General features: G+C 38.9%; 1 protein-coding gene across 1 annotated transcript; it reads right to left on the reverse strand.

Moving 5' to 3' along the window:
- Positions 1-14,811, reverse strand: LOC139733342 (outer dynein arm-docking complex subunit 3-like). The gene is made up of 13 exons (XM_071644178.1): positions 14,721-14,811; positions 10,965-11,089; positions 9,827-9,904; positions 9,396-9,566; positions 8,730-8,834; positions 7,842-7,964; positions 7,343-7,502; positions 5,643-5,749; positions 4,363-4,523; positions 2,922-3,084; positions 1,763-1,900; positions 1,224-1,302; positions 1-125 (listed from the first exon to the last, which is right to left on the reverse strand). The coding sequence occupies exons 1-13, from the start codon at positions 14,809-14,811 to the stop codon at positions 1-3; spliced, it is 1,626 nt and encodes a 541-aa protein (XP_071500279.1).
- Positions 14,812-16,783: the final 1,972 nt, after the last annotated feature.

Raw genomic sequence — 16,783 nt, forward strand, 5'->3', positions numbered from 1 at the left:
CTAATTTTTCTTCTTTCGCGTCCTCCTCTTCGACTTCTTGGCATTCATGAGGTTCTGTCCCTGTCGCTTGATGTCGGAACTCGTCATCATGTCTTCGTTGTCTTGGCTGTCGTACCCGAACTCATCTACGGGCACAAGAGAGGTCAGAGAAAGTAGACATCGAGGTGACGTCATAAAAACATCGCTAGATTCAAGGACAATGGCCAATTCATTTCGGAGATGCCGCAAACAACTTAGGATCCAAAGAAATTTGTACAAATTTAAGTTCAAGTTATCTTTCTCCATCTCAAACATAATCGCTAGTACGCAGTCACGTACAATGTAAATAAAATGAAAGAGATGTCAACACAAGTAATCAAAAAGCAGGGTACAGGGCACTTTTGATGAGAATTAAAGAAACTGGTTGCAGGTCTTTCAACAAAACTAAGATATAAATTGGAATATATTCCTCCAGTTCTCATATGCATGATCTCTTGTCTGCCAAAGGCATCAAGGGAATCTGGGGCCGAGGTTGAAATGACCTTTTAGTTATCATAAAGTTATGTGATGGCTTGCTCAGTAATAATCATACAGCACACAAGTTCATTAATGTAGTATGGTTGAGATGTGTGCATGTACAAAGATATCGACTTGTTAATATAATGGAGTAACAGATGATACATGAGACAATCAATTGCATGGAATCTGGAGGAAAATCCCATTTTTATTGCTACGTGCACGAGAGCTGCACAAGTTCGCGGACGGGATGACGACAGACTCAGGTTTGACAAGATGGTGACTATAGCGCACTCGCCGGAAGATGTCGCTCTTGATGTTGGCGGCGCAGCGCTTTGGCAGCGTAGTTCATCGAAACATCACTCGCCAACAGCGTATCAGCGGATAATGAAGTGGCCAACAACCTTTGATTTGTACTCGTAAAGTGAGTATGCTTCTCCTTAATTTGTTATTGCATTCTAACATCGAAGCAGACTAGTAACTTTCACGTGAAAACAAAGCCAAGGCGACCCACACTTATTAGAAAAAAAGAATCGTGTCCTCCCTGCGCCCCCAAAGGAAAATAGAGGATTTGCGAGAAATGACGTGTTGCTGGAGAGATAGTTATTTTGATGGAATATGACAGAAACGGCAGTAAATAGGCCTAAAATAAAACTTTGTGAAGTAACCCACACTGCATTACGATCGTTTTAGTTTGTTTTTATCTCTTTGCTTATTTCTTGGCTCACCTGAATCGTAGGCGTCCGGTTCGTCCATTCGGATTCGGAGGTTCTCAGGCGACAGGTGGTTCTCCATGAATTCTTGGAACTGCAGAGGGAATGATTAATCGATTTATGAAATTCTTTATCATTTTTACGAACTTTTGTAATATCTCGATTTATTACCTGAGGGTTATAGTCTCCTTTCTCACGAAGATCTCTCGGTTAATTTAATTTTTTTTTTCTTCACTTCTTAAGCTTTCATTTTCCTTGTTCTCCAGTTGTGTTTTGTTCTTCTCCTACATTAGATTTATCTATTCAATTTGACATCATAATTGTATTTCATTATGATTCAATCACTCGCGTCTGTCATATATGACGTAACTGGAACAACGAGTTTAAGTACCACGGATATAGAAGGAGCATCGTAAGCAGTTGAAGTGGATGTATTGTCACAATCCCTTTATAGTTATTTCATTTTACGTATTGTCCGTATCTTTGCCTATATATTATCCTTCGTAAACTCTCCTCAGTTCGTGTCAGTGTAAAGAGACGCAAAGTAACAAAACCTCTGGACTATTCTTGACTTTAGTGAAAGTAGCCGAGTCCTTCACGCTGGCCTGCTGCATCATGTGGAGGAGCTTGGCCTCGCAGACGTTGAGCTGGTCGATCGGATCGTCGACCACCGCGGGAATGTTTCTCATTGGCTGAGAGGTGGGGAAGGGCGGGAAAATACAGAGTGACGAACATGGTTAGAGTTCCACACAAGTTGCATTTCAGATGCAAGGAAGTATCATAGGTTGAGATCTTCCCTAGTTTTTTTTTTTCCTTTTGAGAATTAGTGTGGATAGTGACGTCCCTTTTCGTCAATTTAACGCGTTTTTAAAATCCCCTACCGGTATTGTAGTCCACTCATATTTGTTGCAGCGTATGGTGACGGTACAGATCCTCACTTTAATTTAAAAGGTTTTCTAGGTCCGACACAGAAAAGACAGATAGGGCAGCGGAAGAGAACGCTGTTCGAGGACATTAATATAATATTGTGAATCGTAAAATGATTACCTGCGCGGTAATCTAGACGTTGCGCCGCATAACACTCACACAGTATGCGGTTGTATTTTATTAAAACGTTTCTTTTGCTTACCTTCTCCATATGTATATATATATTTCTTTTTCTATGATGAGTGTTGCCAAATTAAACTTAGGAAGAAAAAAAGTGGAGACTGCGTAGTTCGAGGACATTTCTTAGATCCCAGCGTAGTTACGATAACCAAATGATTTGTCAAGAGAAACATGTGATCAAACTGACAGCACAATGTACAATGCACGTTGACAAATATTTTGGGTGATACATGAAATAGTGGCCCAAGAAAAGGAAAAAACAAACAAAAACAAAACACTGAAATATGAAAATTAAAATGGGTAAGATATGCCTGACAAACTTTCATGTTACAAGAGCTCGGAGTTTTGCCAACAATATCGCGCTCTCCGTTTACTACACTCGGTGTCTGTCTGTGGGTATGTTTGGATGTATAATAATATGTGTAAAATAAATGGTGTTTGTGTGCAAGCGTGTTTTTTTTTCGTGGACGCTTTTGCTCTAAGTTTATCACACTCGGTGCCTCAATAACTACCAGTGTAACGTAAGCGGGACGCTATATAGATTTCGTTCGTTTAAAAAAATAAAGCTCAACGAAATGGATGATATTGACGGTTGGTACAACTCACCGGTCTGACCTTAATGTCCTTAAGGTTGTCGAAGAGATGTCTGATTCCAGTTCGGAGGTCGGTCAGGAGTTTGTAGGACCGTTCCAATTTGTCCTTGGCGTCGTCCCTTCGTTTCGTCTCGCTCTCCAAGTGGTCCTGCATCTGCTCAAGTAGCTGTTCCCCCCTGGATCGAAACATGGAACAGTCAACGCTTTTGAGTTTTTGCAAATCTTCTTTTGTCTTATCGTTTTCCTCTTTGATGTAAATGAAGTAGTCACGTCAGACATTTTTGAAAAGAGCAAACTCTATTTGTGTGTAACTAAAACATAATTTGATGAAAGTAATGATGACATCACAATTGTAATCTCCAGGCTAAGCTTAGAATGAGAAGTTTCCATGACAGACAGAAGGCTAAAGCTCTTGACAAGAATTTCAATGTGATGCCTTAACGTCTTATCCACACGAGACAAATCAAACCATACAAAGATAACTCAAAAGTCAAACACAGTAGTAAGTCGCTATTTCGTATAGCTTGAGCTCTGATAGTCCCATAACGTCATAATATATCGTCGTCACCTGTGCTGCCTAACCGTAAAACGCCACAAGAACAGCAGAATCAAAGTTGAATATATCTAATTTGCCAAAGCACAATTCATGTTTTTGAGAAGCATTGTTGCAAAGAAGTTGAAATGAGATCACAACTATAGTAGTCCTTCCTTTAGAAGAACATTCACGACACATTTAAGAATGGATATGTGTGGACACATTTTATTTGGGCATGAGGTTCATCAAGTGCGTCGCATTTCCGCGCCACTCCGATTCGACACTGTGTTAAAGGTTGACTCTTATAAGTAGACTATTTATCAGACGAACAAGATGTGAAGTGTCCAAACAATGGACATCACAGAAAAGTTTTGGAATCTTGAATTTCCATATTCTTTTGACGGAAAATGCACAAATTGAAAGAGGCGAGGATATCATAACTTCACAACTTTTCCTATATGGGTTTCGACAAAAGAAGGTATCATAAAAATTATGCTTGAGTCGTTGATTTTGCATCTGCAACCTCTTCTCCAATTAAAGTCACCGTTACTATACCATTATTACAAAATAACTACATTGCCATTATATGATACATCATATTCTCGTTTATTTCGCGTTAAAAATAACAAAGAATTAAAGATAACATGTGTGTGCACTTGAATGGGAGATTTGTGATGTGAAAATGTATCACCTCTGCCAATACAAGTTTGTCGCTATAACCACTATCATCGATTAGTGCCCCGCGCCCAGAAAAATGAATTCAGATTCCCTTAAAATGTAGGTTCAATTTTTGATGAAACATGTACCATTCTGTTCATCTGAATAATACACTCTTTCTATTAAAGCTAACCATTTAATGTGGTATGGAACCGCGCTTTCAGGGGCTTACGAAGTGATTACCACGTGCACCCAAACTCACTGTGACATCTTGCTCTCGCCGCTGTATTTCAGCGCCTCGTAGTTTTCCATTAGTTGGCGGTTCTGCTCCTCCAGCCATTTTCGCTGCTTCTCGCCACTCTGTTTCTGCTGCTCCAGGTGTTCGTACGTACTGTTCTGGCTCAGGAAGCGCGATTCAATTTCCTGGAAGCAGCAAAACGCCAACACGACCGTCTCTACAAATCCCCTCCAACTCATTTCATTTTTAGCAATGTATTTTTACGGTTAATAAGGGTAAAGTAAGTTTCAGATTGACCTTAGACATGAAAACATCATCACAGATTCATGTTCGTGAGTCTGGTGGATCATGGGCTGCGTTTATCAACTTTCCCCTGTTTAAACGACTTTCAAAAGCCGTTTCCAAAGCCCTTTCGAAAGCCGTTTCCAAAGCCTTTTAGAAGCGGCTTCCAAAATAGTTGCGTTTATCAACTCTTCGCCAACACGATAACTGGCCTGTCACTGCACAGCTGCATTGCGCAATTCGACCCGAGGAGAAGAGGTCATAATGATTATAAGGCGTGCATTGTTCGTAACTGCAGTACAATACTACAAAGCCGTTTCAAAACAGCTTTGCGTTTATCAACTTCAAAAGGCTTTTACAAACAGGTTTCAGAAAACCTGTTTAGGAAACCAGTTTGGAAAGCCACAAATTTGCGGCTTTCGAAAAGGCTTTCCGAAAGGGCTTTCTAAACAGCTTTGCGTTTATCAACTCGTAAAAATTCCTTGAAAGCTGTTTGGTAAACCTGTTTCTGCCGAGAAAAAGAGTTGATAAACGCACCCTAAGACTATTGAATTTTAAACAAAGAAATCCTTTGGTGTTTTGAGAGAGTTGTAAGTTTGTTGGTGTTATCCTTCCTCTGTGATCTACGTTAATGTATGCAGTAACCAATTAAATGCAGTAAAATCAAATGATATAAAGTTGAGTTTTGACGTTTTCCATTTCATTATCACCGCTATTATTGTCATTGTTACTATAATCATCATTTTTCATGGCATCATAATCATAGTAATGGATATCATCACAATTATTGTTATCATCAACAGAAGAAGTAAAAGTAGTACGAGAATTAGTAGGGATTGTATCAGAATTATCTTTCTAACGGTATTGTGGTTTATTATTGATCACTTTCACGATATTTTCGGAAAGGAAAATATAGTGAAAAACACGGAAACCCCAGACATGAAATAAGAACAAGGTGCATTAGGACTGACATTGGCTGGTATCCCTGAGATGATAATTGGTCCTATCGATGCATCGCTTACATTGATGTCTGAGACACCTGTTGCATCTTTGATTCTCTGGAAGGCCTCCTCGTAGGTTGTCACTTTAATCCAGTTGTCTTCGTCCATCTGTGATTGACGTTTGGAATCTGTACAAGCAAGAAATTGAAATTGAACAAGCAACAATATGTAAATCAACGAAAACAGAGATTTTCATTAGAATTAGATTTTAGTAAGCATGGATGGTAAGGTGTCAAGACCTTCGTTAAAATAGCAGAATGGATGAAAGCTAAAAACTGGTGTTTAGAAAATATCACCTGCACAGGCGAACAATGCTCTAGTTCCATGGTACTCCACAGTGCCCACTTGCGTTCATCCCGTGAGGTATTTGTTAGTGTTGCAAGTACCGTAGGTCACATTAAACAGCTGAAAGTTTTTGCTGAATTCATTAACACAACTATTATATAAGATTTAGTATGCCTTGGTCAATGTTGAAATCAGTATTAAAGTACAGTGTTTACAAGTTTACAAAGTCTTAGCTCGTTTTGTTATCTTGTGGTAACCCAGTACGATTGTACTGGTACACCACTTTCCTGTATATTTTGATATGCTGTGGAAAAAAAAAATCGTCCTCTAAATAATATCAATTCACGAGATCGAACCCAGAGTAGAAAGCAATAATTTTTATACAGATTTCGTTTCTTACTTGAGTTGTGAATGCATGTAGTTTTTTTTTTTACTGTTTCTCTATAAAGCTATACATGTATCGCTTCACTTCCTGATGGCCGTCCCCCATTTTCGATTTAAGTTCTATCTGTACCCTCGACAATCCCCATGCATTACACGTTTTGGGGTTCCATATCTCACATTATTATTGTTATAAGCCGAAGTTCTCGAAAAAATCAAATGGTCGATAGCAAAACTGCACAAGCGTAACATGCAAAGTTTTGGTAGAACCAACAATTACAGCAGAAACATATATACCTATCACAGGGCTCCACACTAACTTTTTTTTTTTGGTGGCCCGATGGGGCCATCAAAATCATCAATTTCAAATTTTAGGTGGCCCGAAAAAAAACACAATAAAAAACATTAAAAGTCCCTTTTTTTTAAATGAGTCAAATATTTAAGTTTTATCATAGTAAGAATTGGAAACTGGACATATCTACTCATAAATACACCTAAACAAACTCGCAACACTCATTCTCAGGCACACATTCAGTCCTTTTCATCCATCATTTATATAAATTTAACTGCTAATTTCCGGCGCAAAAAGTTACATATTTATTGACATACTTTTCAAACATTTTTGGTGGCCCGAGGCGGGCCACCAAATTTGCCCTTTTTTGAAATTTGGTGGCTCGACTTTCATTTTTGGTGGCCCCGGGCCACCGGGCCACCGTTAGTGTCGAGCCCTGCCTATCACTTCAGAATGAGGGCAAAAAAAAAATAAATAAATAAAAAAAAAAATAACGAAATATCAGGCATCATCACCACCACCACCGCAACCACCACGGACCCGAACAAAATCAAGAGGACGATACGATTATAGCCATGTATCATCCAAAGGATCGATACTTTGTGGTCTACTGAGTTTCAACTGCTCCGCGAAGATGTTACAAATCATACATGGCAAATCTTTTCAAGATTTTCATCTTCATTGTCATTACTTTAACTAGTACCATTTCTATTCTCATATGCTAATTGTAAACATTAGTTGATAAATTCTTGTGTTCTTTTACCTTGCGTGACGTCATCAGTCTGCAGCGTGGCTCGGGCGCGTCTCTCAATCTTATCCGCCATCTCTTTCTGTCGCTCCGCCTGTTTCTTCATCCGGGTCAGAGTTCGATCACGTGACCGCTTGGCTTCGATCATCTTCTGCTCAAGCACGGTCAGTTCACTCTGCGTCACGTGACAAAATGCGATGTATCACGTGAAAACATTTATATACAAATTACCAAGATGATGGTTTGAAACATAACCCGTTTTCTTCACATTCTTAAACCCACAATAAGGCATATTTAGAAAATAATGAAAACAAAGCAATTCCAATAATCTTTTTGTTGTTGTTGTTTTTTCATTGCCGCGGCGGGTATATAGGCCTATGTAATTAGAATTAATTTGATGGGTTATTATTTCCTGTAAGTGTGAGGACAGTGTTTGTAGTGCGAAGGTTGACGAGTGCAACAACACTGGAATTTTATTGTGAAATATTAACCAATCACCGCGTAGCGTCAATACCTTGGCTAGGTCTTTCTTGATGTGAGCGTCCTTGTTGATTTCTTTGAGTTCTTCCAACTCTTTTCGCTGCTCCTCGAGAGTTCTCTCTAAGCAGCGCAACTTCTTCGGTAGCGTTAGCCGTTCCTATCGACAGCATCATATCAAAGGAGATTCTTGATGATTACAGGCATGTTTCTGCCGTCTTCCAAAATGAATACAACGGGGCTAGTTTTGATGGACAAAAGAATCTTTACAAATGATAAACTCACAAAGGAGATACAAGAATGATGATAGTCGCATACTTCAGGAATTCATTGATCTCGATCGTTCACCTATTTCTACTTCTAATACTCACTACAGGGTTTCTACTGAGCGAACTTTAATCTACCCTAGTGAGTCGAGTTGGGTTTCAGCTTCTCAACTTTTCGGCTTCCACATGTTAGATTTATACCATCAGGAGTATGTGCCTACCAGGTTGTCAGTATAGAACCGCCTTCAAGTTTGTCCTCGATTACTAACTCGACATCCGAATCGTCAGCAACTCGCCCTCATCTGAGGGCTATCGAGTATTGCCTTACATGAAAACAGCAAACGGTTTTCATCTCAAACACAATAGCGAACTTTATATATGTGACGCTGATGTTTACGACGAGCCACCTCCGGGGTTGGACAATGGGAACATCAGCTATCACGCATGTGCAGAACAACTTTTTTTTTTTTTTTATTCATATATTTTTTAAAGTAATAGATGCGTCGCAGGGTCTTGGACCTTGAACCTTCAAGAAATACTCTCCCAGGTAGCACAGCTTCCGCTGTCCTGGAGAGGCCTAAACATTAGCGTCGCAAATCTGTGTATAAGCTTGCTAATAATCTTCAGGATCAGTACAACGGTGTAGGCGGGCGACTCACCTCCTCTAAGCATTTGAGAATCTCCAGATAGTTTCTTTGTATTTTCATCGCCATGTCGTACTTAATCTTGGCTTTGTCAAGGTTGTTCTCTATCATCCGAATTGTCTGCAACATCAAAATGAAACATATGTAATGTTATCGCCTAAGCTTATTACAAGTAACAATGAGTCAAAAAAATCATTTGAATGTATAGAATTTGTCAATACTATCTTATAGTGAGTCAATTGTGGTATTATTCCGGCAAGGTAACTGGTCTGTGTTCAGGGAGAAATACACACATTGGTAAGTTGCATGTTAATCAAAGGTGGAGTTCACATTGTATTACTACAAAGTCATGCAGCCACCGAACTGTTCGGGAGTGACCGTGATTGATACCAATTGATCGCAAAAAAAATTGTAGACTTCAATCATGTCCACTGGAAGTAATCAAAACGTCGACTCACTTTCTTCGTAAATCGTATGAATAATGAAAGGGAAAGTTAACAAGTTGATTGAAGTTGATGATTCCTTACGTTGATTCTCGGTTTGATAAGCAAATACCATATTCGGTCGTTTATAAATACATTGTAATCATACTCGAATGCATTCATGGTTGTTCAGGAACTCCGCTCCCTTTTCATTTTTTTTTTTTCATTACACCCTGTGCGGTTAGCAGTAGAACATTACCTGCAAGTCGTACTTGGCCAACTTTGTGTGTTTCTTCTGCGCAGCTTTATCCTGATTGAGGGCGGTTTCCATGTCGCGAATTCGCTGCTCCTTTTGTAAGCGTATGTAGCGGAGTAGGTTGAGCTGCTTAGCCTTCTCGCAGACTTTTTGATCAAGTTCTTGAATGGCGCTCTGATGATATAATAACAATGATAAAAGAAACACGCCGATAATTTTCTTACTTTGTTTCACAAATTCATGCTCGGCATCGTAAAATGAACGAAACAGTTACTAAAAGTTGATGAAGGTAACAATAACTAGAAAGAATACAAGTATAGCTTTAAACTGGTCAGGACCCACGTTGTGGAAAAGATGCAATCAAACTGAAGTCATGTATCAGCCAATCAGAACAGAGTATTCAGAGTATTCTTAATTCTTAATTGAAACTTTACCTCGGCTGTCTTGCGTTGAAACGCCAGCTGCTCTTCCTTTCTGGTGGAGAGGGCTTGGGTGATCACCCGGGCATCACCCTGGGGGAGAGACGGGGAGAGAAGGCTCACTGTGATTAGAACGAGGAGATCGTCATCGGCCGAGTAAAGTAAAAAGAGGGCGGTGTAATGTGTAAAATTAATGGGATGATGAATTGGGTTACGCGGCATATTCAAACATTTGAAGTCAACCATCAGACAGAGCAAAATAAAACCTTTTCAGTATGATACATCACTAGCTTGTATACATTAGACGGAATATTCTTGAAGTTGAAATAATATCAAACAATGATGATACTTCCATTTGTATGGCGCTTTTACAGACGATTCTAAGCGCACTGGTGCTTCCTACAAAAGACTATAGAAAACACAATAACAGGACAATACAAAACCAAAATTACAGTCACAAAAGAAGAAGAAGAAGAAAAAAAAAACAAAAACCAACACAGGTGATCCATTACTACGTGCGTTACATTGGTAGCCTGTAAACAGAGAAAATTCAAAATTCTGTTGATTGTATATAGCGCTATTCATGGTACAGCACCAGTGCACATACAGGAACTTGTAGAGTTAAAAACATCATTTCAAACATTTTATAATCTCCGAGTCTAACGTAAACAGACACTACTGAAATATCCATCAGGGCAATCAAAAGTTACTCTTGATGACTGGGCATTCTTGTATGCTTCACCGAAATTATGGAATAATCTCCCTTTGTTTGTAAGGCAAGCAGCTATAATGAGTTCAAGGTCAGGTTAAAAGTCATCTTTTGAAATGATGCATTCTATATTGAATCATGTATGTTATTTTGTAATGCGCAGTACAGTATATTATTGTAGTAGCTGCGCGATATAAATGTCCTTTATCATTATTATTATTATTATTATTATTATTGTTATTATTATTATTATTATTATTATTATTATCATTATTACAGTGTTCCAATATTAGTAACTAACTGTGTGCGCCTCCAGAAAAAAAGTACGTTATAATCCAAAATTGTCTGATTAGTTTTTCTATATTTCTTTATATAGCAGTTTCAATGGTAGATATCTCAAATTAACATGGAGTTAATTCGTTCTGCGACCAAGCTCTTTGATACCTTGAGAGTCTTCTGGGCCAGTGTCATTCGGGTGTCCTTGTTATCTCGTCTGAGGATTGCGATTTCTTCTTCATGCTGTCGTTTCTTCATCTGAGAGCTCTCATAGTAGGCCCGATGGTCCCGCTCTTTTGTGGGGAGAAGAAGGAGGGGGAACAAGTATGGTTTAACTCAATTAGAGGACAAGTTCACCTTAAAGGCATTATTTACCATTTGCAGATGATACAAAAACCCAGTTTAAGTGCTTCAAAATAGTCTCTAAAATGTGAGTTAGAGATAGACACAACCAACATAAAAATTTGAATCAGTGTGATTAATGTTAAGATATACTGTTAAAGGTACTGGTAACTGTTACTGGTAAAGGCAAATCAAGTGCTCTTTTACTATATGCGACAAAAGTGAAAGTACGTTGAATTTTCGTAATATTTTCTTTATATTGTTCTACGAATGTGACATCACAAACTAGGATTAGTCTTCTCATCCAGCCACGTCGGAATTGAAACTGCAAAAATTCATAACTTTTGAAAGGATTGTCCGACTTTCCTCAAACCTTCACTGATGCATTCTTCTGATATTGCTGCTTTAACATAATGAAATGTGAGCTTGTCCCTTAATGATCAAACTCTCGTTCTACTTTTGACATGGTTAAAAAAAAAAGCAGCAGCATTTTCAACAGGTTGCAAATATTACCACTTAATATATCAAATTTAACCGTCCTTACGTCATAAAGTATTCGAGAGTAATTATATGACGTAAGGACAGTTAAATCTTTATGACGACTTTAAAACTGCTGGAAGTTAACATCGACAGTAAGTACTAAGTAATGACATTGTAGGCCTACTAGAGGGTTCGGTGTAAAAATGGCAGAGGTAAAAATGGCAGGGGTAAAAATGGCGGGGGTAAAGATAGCAGAGGTAAAAATGACAGAGGTAAAAATGGCAGAGGTAAAAATGGCAGGAGTAAAAATGGCAGGGGTAAAAATGGCAGAGGTAAAAATGGCAGAGGTAAAAATGGCAGAGGTAAAAATGGCAGAGGTAAAAATGGCAGGGGTAAAAATGGCAGAGGTAAAAATGGCAGAGGTAAAAATGGCAGGGGTAAAAATGGCAGACGTAAAAATGGCAGCGATAAAAATGGCAGAGGTAAATAATCATGTGGTAAAAATGTCAGAGGTAAAGTTGTCGGTGGTCGAAATGGCAGAGGTCAAAATGCTAGAGATAAAAATGCCACTGATAAAAATTTAGTCGTTGAAATGCAAGAGGACAAGGTAAAAGTGACAGAGATTTTTTTTCATGTTTCTGACACCTTTCTCGCAATACGCGCTTTTCGTGTCTAAAATAAAGCATGGGGGAGACCGGAGAGAAATGGGACACGGGGAGAAATATGGGACACTCATGTAACTTGAAAAATGCTCGGCCAGTCAACAATCCAATTATATCAGTAAAAAGATGAGCCTCGGTACACCTGAAAATGGACATATTAACCACTATACAGCTCTACAGGTATCTAGTCAGTAAGATATCAAACTCACTTTTTATAGATCTGGTAGGTCCTATACTATCATATTGATAAGTATTTTAAAAAGTGTGCAAACTTCTGAAAATAAAATTTCTTGATAATAGACATGCAGGTATGGAAAATTGGCACGGATCTTTTACTGTTTCTGTTACCAGTGGGAGAAACTTAATAGGGCAGTGTTACATTTCTCCCCGCGGCACATGTAAAGAGAGTCTTGCAGAGCTTCAGCGATCCCTGTGTAAATTGAATCGCGATCATATTGTAGTCATAGGCGGTGATTTCAATCTACCTGGATGGGCCTGGATTGGATTTTCTTACTGTTGTTGTATAACGAGGGAACAACGTCATTTTTCGGTGGCTGAATCTTCCAATCTTTAGCAAAACACCATGTTGATAACATAATGGAATCTGACTTTGGAGCAACAGCTAAATTTGAAAGGCATCAAACATTTACATTTTTTGCCTGCGGATTCGTTCAACAATGATTGAAAGAAATTCCATGGCAAACTATCAGTCAACTCTCACTAGAACAGTTTTTTTGCTAAAGTTCGTCTCCAGTTTTAATAGGCATAAGTTTGTAAAGTGACCACAAAGTGTTCATTAAACTTCGAGATATTTGTTTTTGCGCCATGTGATACTTGAACAATGTAATAAAATATTTTGCAAGAGCTTACTTATGTCTGCCGATACATCTGCTGTAGTTTGCTTTTTGCGTTTTGTATTTTTACTTCTACATTATGTCGCGATCAGGCCTTGTGAGATAAATGGGCTCCTACGAAACCTGAATGTGAAAAAATAATATTGAACAAGTGAAAAATTAGCGGTTTGCTTCGACTATGTCTCCTTCACTTCTTTACACTAAACAGTTTTAAAAATGAAAAATAATGACAATATACTAGCCTGGACGTGAGCGGAATTCGTTTGTGTAAGAGTGTGTATGTGAGAGTATGTATATCTGCGTATATGTTTGTACCAAAAGTGGGTTTGTGTGTGTGTGTTCGTGTGATAACTTCATTGGGCGAAACAACGTAGGATTATACTGTTTAAAGGGTGTGTACAGATCTGGTCGAGGTGAGGATTTAGCTTTTAACGTTTTGCGAGATATTCAGAAACCACTCTATGAGATGTCAAGGAGCATGCAATTCTAAGGAGTATCAAAAGTTTATTTGATGAAAATCGGTTTTGAAGTGGCCGAGACATCCAAAAACAAGGTGAAACAAAGAGATCCTAATAAATTTGTGGCCTGTAGTCTTTTATTATTTTCGCTTTTTTGGATATCTCAGCCATTTGAAAACCAATTTTTATCAACTAAACGTTGAATTCTTCTTAAAATTACAATCTCTTTCACATTTCATAAGAGGTTTCTCATTATCTCACTTACGAATGTAAGAAACATGAATCTCCACCTCAACCAGTAATGTACAGCCCCTTTAAGGGCTTTGCAGCATTGTTGGAACCGCCTTATAATAATAGATAATAATAATAATAATAATGATAATAATAATAATAATAATAATAACAACAATAATAATAAGAAGAAGAATGATAATAATAAGAATGATAATAATACTGAATAATAAAAATAATTTCCCATAGGCCTACTAGGCTCTTAGCTGGTTTATTATTTCTCTGCACACAGACAGATTACGCCACTGCACTTGAATCAAACTCAGAATAATGAGAGTGCTCTAATCTCTTTAAAACATAATTCAATCAATATTCTTCAAATCTGCAATTTGGATTTGAAAATTCGATAAATACAGTTTGCTCTGGCTAGGTTATCATTCAAAACCTCTTCATACTTTTATATCTGACGAAATCGCTCTCATTACTTCTGACATTTTACCTCTGCCATTTCTACCGCTGCCATTTTTACCCCTGCCATTTTTACCTCTGCCATTTTTACCCCTGCCATTTTTACCTCTGCCATTTTTACCCCTGCCATTTTTACCTCTGCCATTTTTACCCCTGCCATTTTTACCTCTGCCATTTTCACCCCTGCCATTTTTACCTCTGCCATTTTTACCTCTGCCATTTTTACCCCTGCCATTTTTACCCCTGCCGTTTTTACCTCTGCCATTTTTACCTCTGCCATTTTTACCTGGCACCTACTAGAGTAAGGCATCCCACAAAATGGGGTAGTGTGCAGTTTTCCTTGTTAATAAGAATCAAGAAACCCCATATTCAATCAATCAAAGAAACAAAAATGTGATTCTGAGATTCTCGCGCTCTATACAAATGTACCTTTAAGGGCGACTTTGCCGCGGTACTGTTCGATGTTGTCGTAGATGGTCCACGCGTTAGCCATTGCCTTCTGTCCTTTGTCCGGTCCCATTGTCCACTCGCTGGTCGATGACGATCGACTGATGTTCCAATAGTATGATGGCGGCGCTAGGCCTATACTGACAGGAGAATGAAGACCTGACGGAGATAGGGCCAGGGATATGTCTGGATAAATTCAGTCGTATAATACACATGAAATTCAAAAACATTTTTAGTATTGCAATTATTGTTATATCATCAGTATCTGCGTTGTATCACCTTAATCACCAGAGACTGTGGAAGCGGGTGGGGGAAATTGAGGGTATTGCAGAACCCCCTGGGCCACTGCCCTGGGCCCTCCGCGCACACAGTTACCGGTACACACTATTCATGCACACATGCGCACACACAACGCATTGGGTGATTTCAAGTTCGGTGCTAGTGCTAGTGCTGGTGCTATCTCAGCACTAGCACCGGCGATAAAACCGAACTTGAAATCACGTCGGTGTTGGGAGTTGACCTCAAAATTATGACGTACTAGTATTTCCGGTTGCTGGTGCTGGGCTCGGTGTTGAATGTCGTCTGCTGAACCGAGCTCCGCCGATTGTGTTAGCGATTTACGTGCTTTTTCGCCATTGACTAACACTAGCCCCTAGGGATTAACATTTTCGTCATTTCAAGTTCGGTGCTGGTGTTAGCGTTGCCGTGCGAGACTCATATTCACGTCCATAAAATAGATGCACGTTTTACGTGCAAAGTCTATGCTAATGCAGTGGTCGCCCACGTAACGTACACGAACACTCTCAACATGGCTTCATAAATCTGAGTCTGGGAGCAGTTGTATTTTGAGGAGTGGATGAAATTTGTGGCATTTTAATATTTCTTCCCCACTATGTCCCTAAAACTAAGCAATTTTGGCTACATCTTTTAATATTTGACTGTAATCACGCGCAATCGCTTTTTTTCGTCGCGCAATTCCCGCGGAGCTCGCGGTGCTGTGATTCCAACACCAAGTGCTGGTGATCGATAATTTTGATCGGTATCGCCTCGTTAATCTGACCGTCGGTGTTGGAGCTCGATTTAACCAGGGACCCTCACCTCCCTGATTTAACGCTGTTATTCGGGGGCTAGCACTAGCACTAGCACTAGCACCGAACTTGAAATCACCCAATGGCTCTTGAAAATATTTCAAGAGGGGAGGAATCGAAACAAACACGGAACTATAACCAACAACAAAAGCTCTTGTCTTTCAGACGGGTTCCGCCACGAGTTCTTTCAGAGGATGGTGAAAGGGGGGGGGGGGGGGGGAGGGGGCTGCGTTGCCCCCATTGACCCTTGACATGCCTATCCACAAGCTGTTTATTCTCCAGCCCTCCCTCCCGCTCCCATCCAAAACCACTTGTCAAGACGCTTCGGGACCCCCGATCTTCATCTCAAACACCACTTCCATTGTAATCATTTTCAAAGCTATAAAAATGATAGTAATAATAATAATAAATTAACTTTAGCATTGTTTATTCATCTATTCATTTATTTTGATTTGTTATTATTTATTCATTCATTACTAGTGAGGTAGATAGTATTTCATTTTCTTTCATTTATTTCATACTTGCAGGGTTGACCTGTTCACTTTTGTAAAACTGCTTTCAAAGGTCCGTGCAGTAGTAATAAACATCATTCTACATGAAAAACACAACACAGTTATAAGTAACATAATTCTTAGCTACAAACATGTTTTGGAGAGTGAATTGATATTAGAATAATCAACGCGTACTATAGTGGACATGCATGTAATAGCACTGTTACATATCAATTGAATCATTATATAACTTTTTATCGTTTCTTTTTTAAAGTCCATATAGGGATGTACACGTTTGAATATTTACAGGGAGTGTATATTAAACAAAGTGGCTCCGACATAATAAATTTGACGAAATAATTGATTTCGTATACTGCCCTTGGGCAGGAAAGTTCAAAGATGATTATCATAATATAATGATCATTACTCGGACAGCGCTGCTAGCTATACTCTTACGCCTATACAC

This window comes from Diadema antillarum, unplaced genomic scaffold, assembly GCF_040938485.1.
Source record: "Diadema antillarum isolate AM-2024a unplaced genomic scaffold, OU_Dant_1.0 seq00000472_RagTag, whole genome shotgun sequence".
Lineage (NCBI taxonomy): Eukaryota > Metazoa > Echinodermata > Echinoidea > Diadematoida > Diadematidae > Diadema > Diadema antillarum.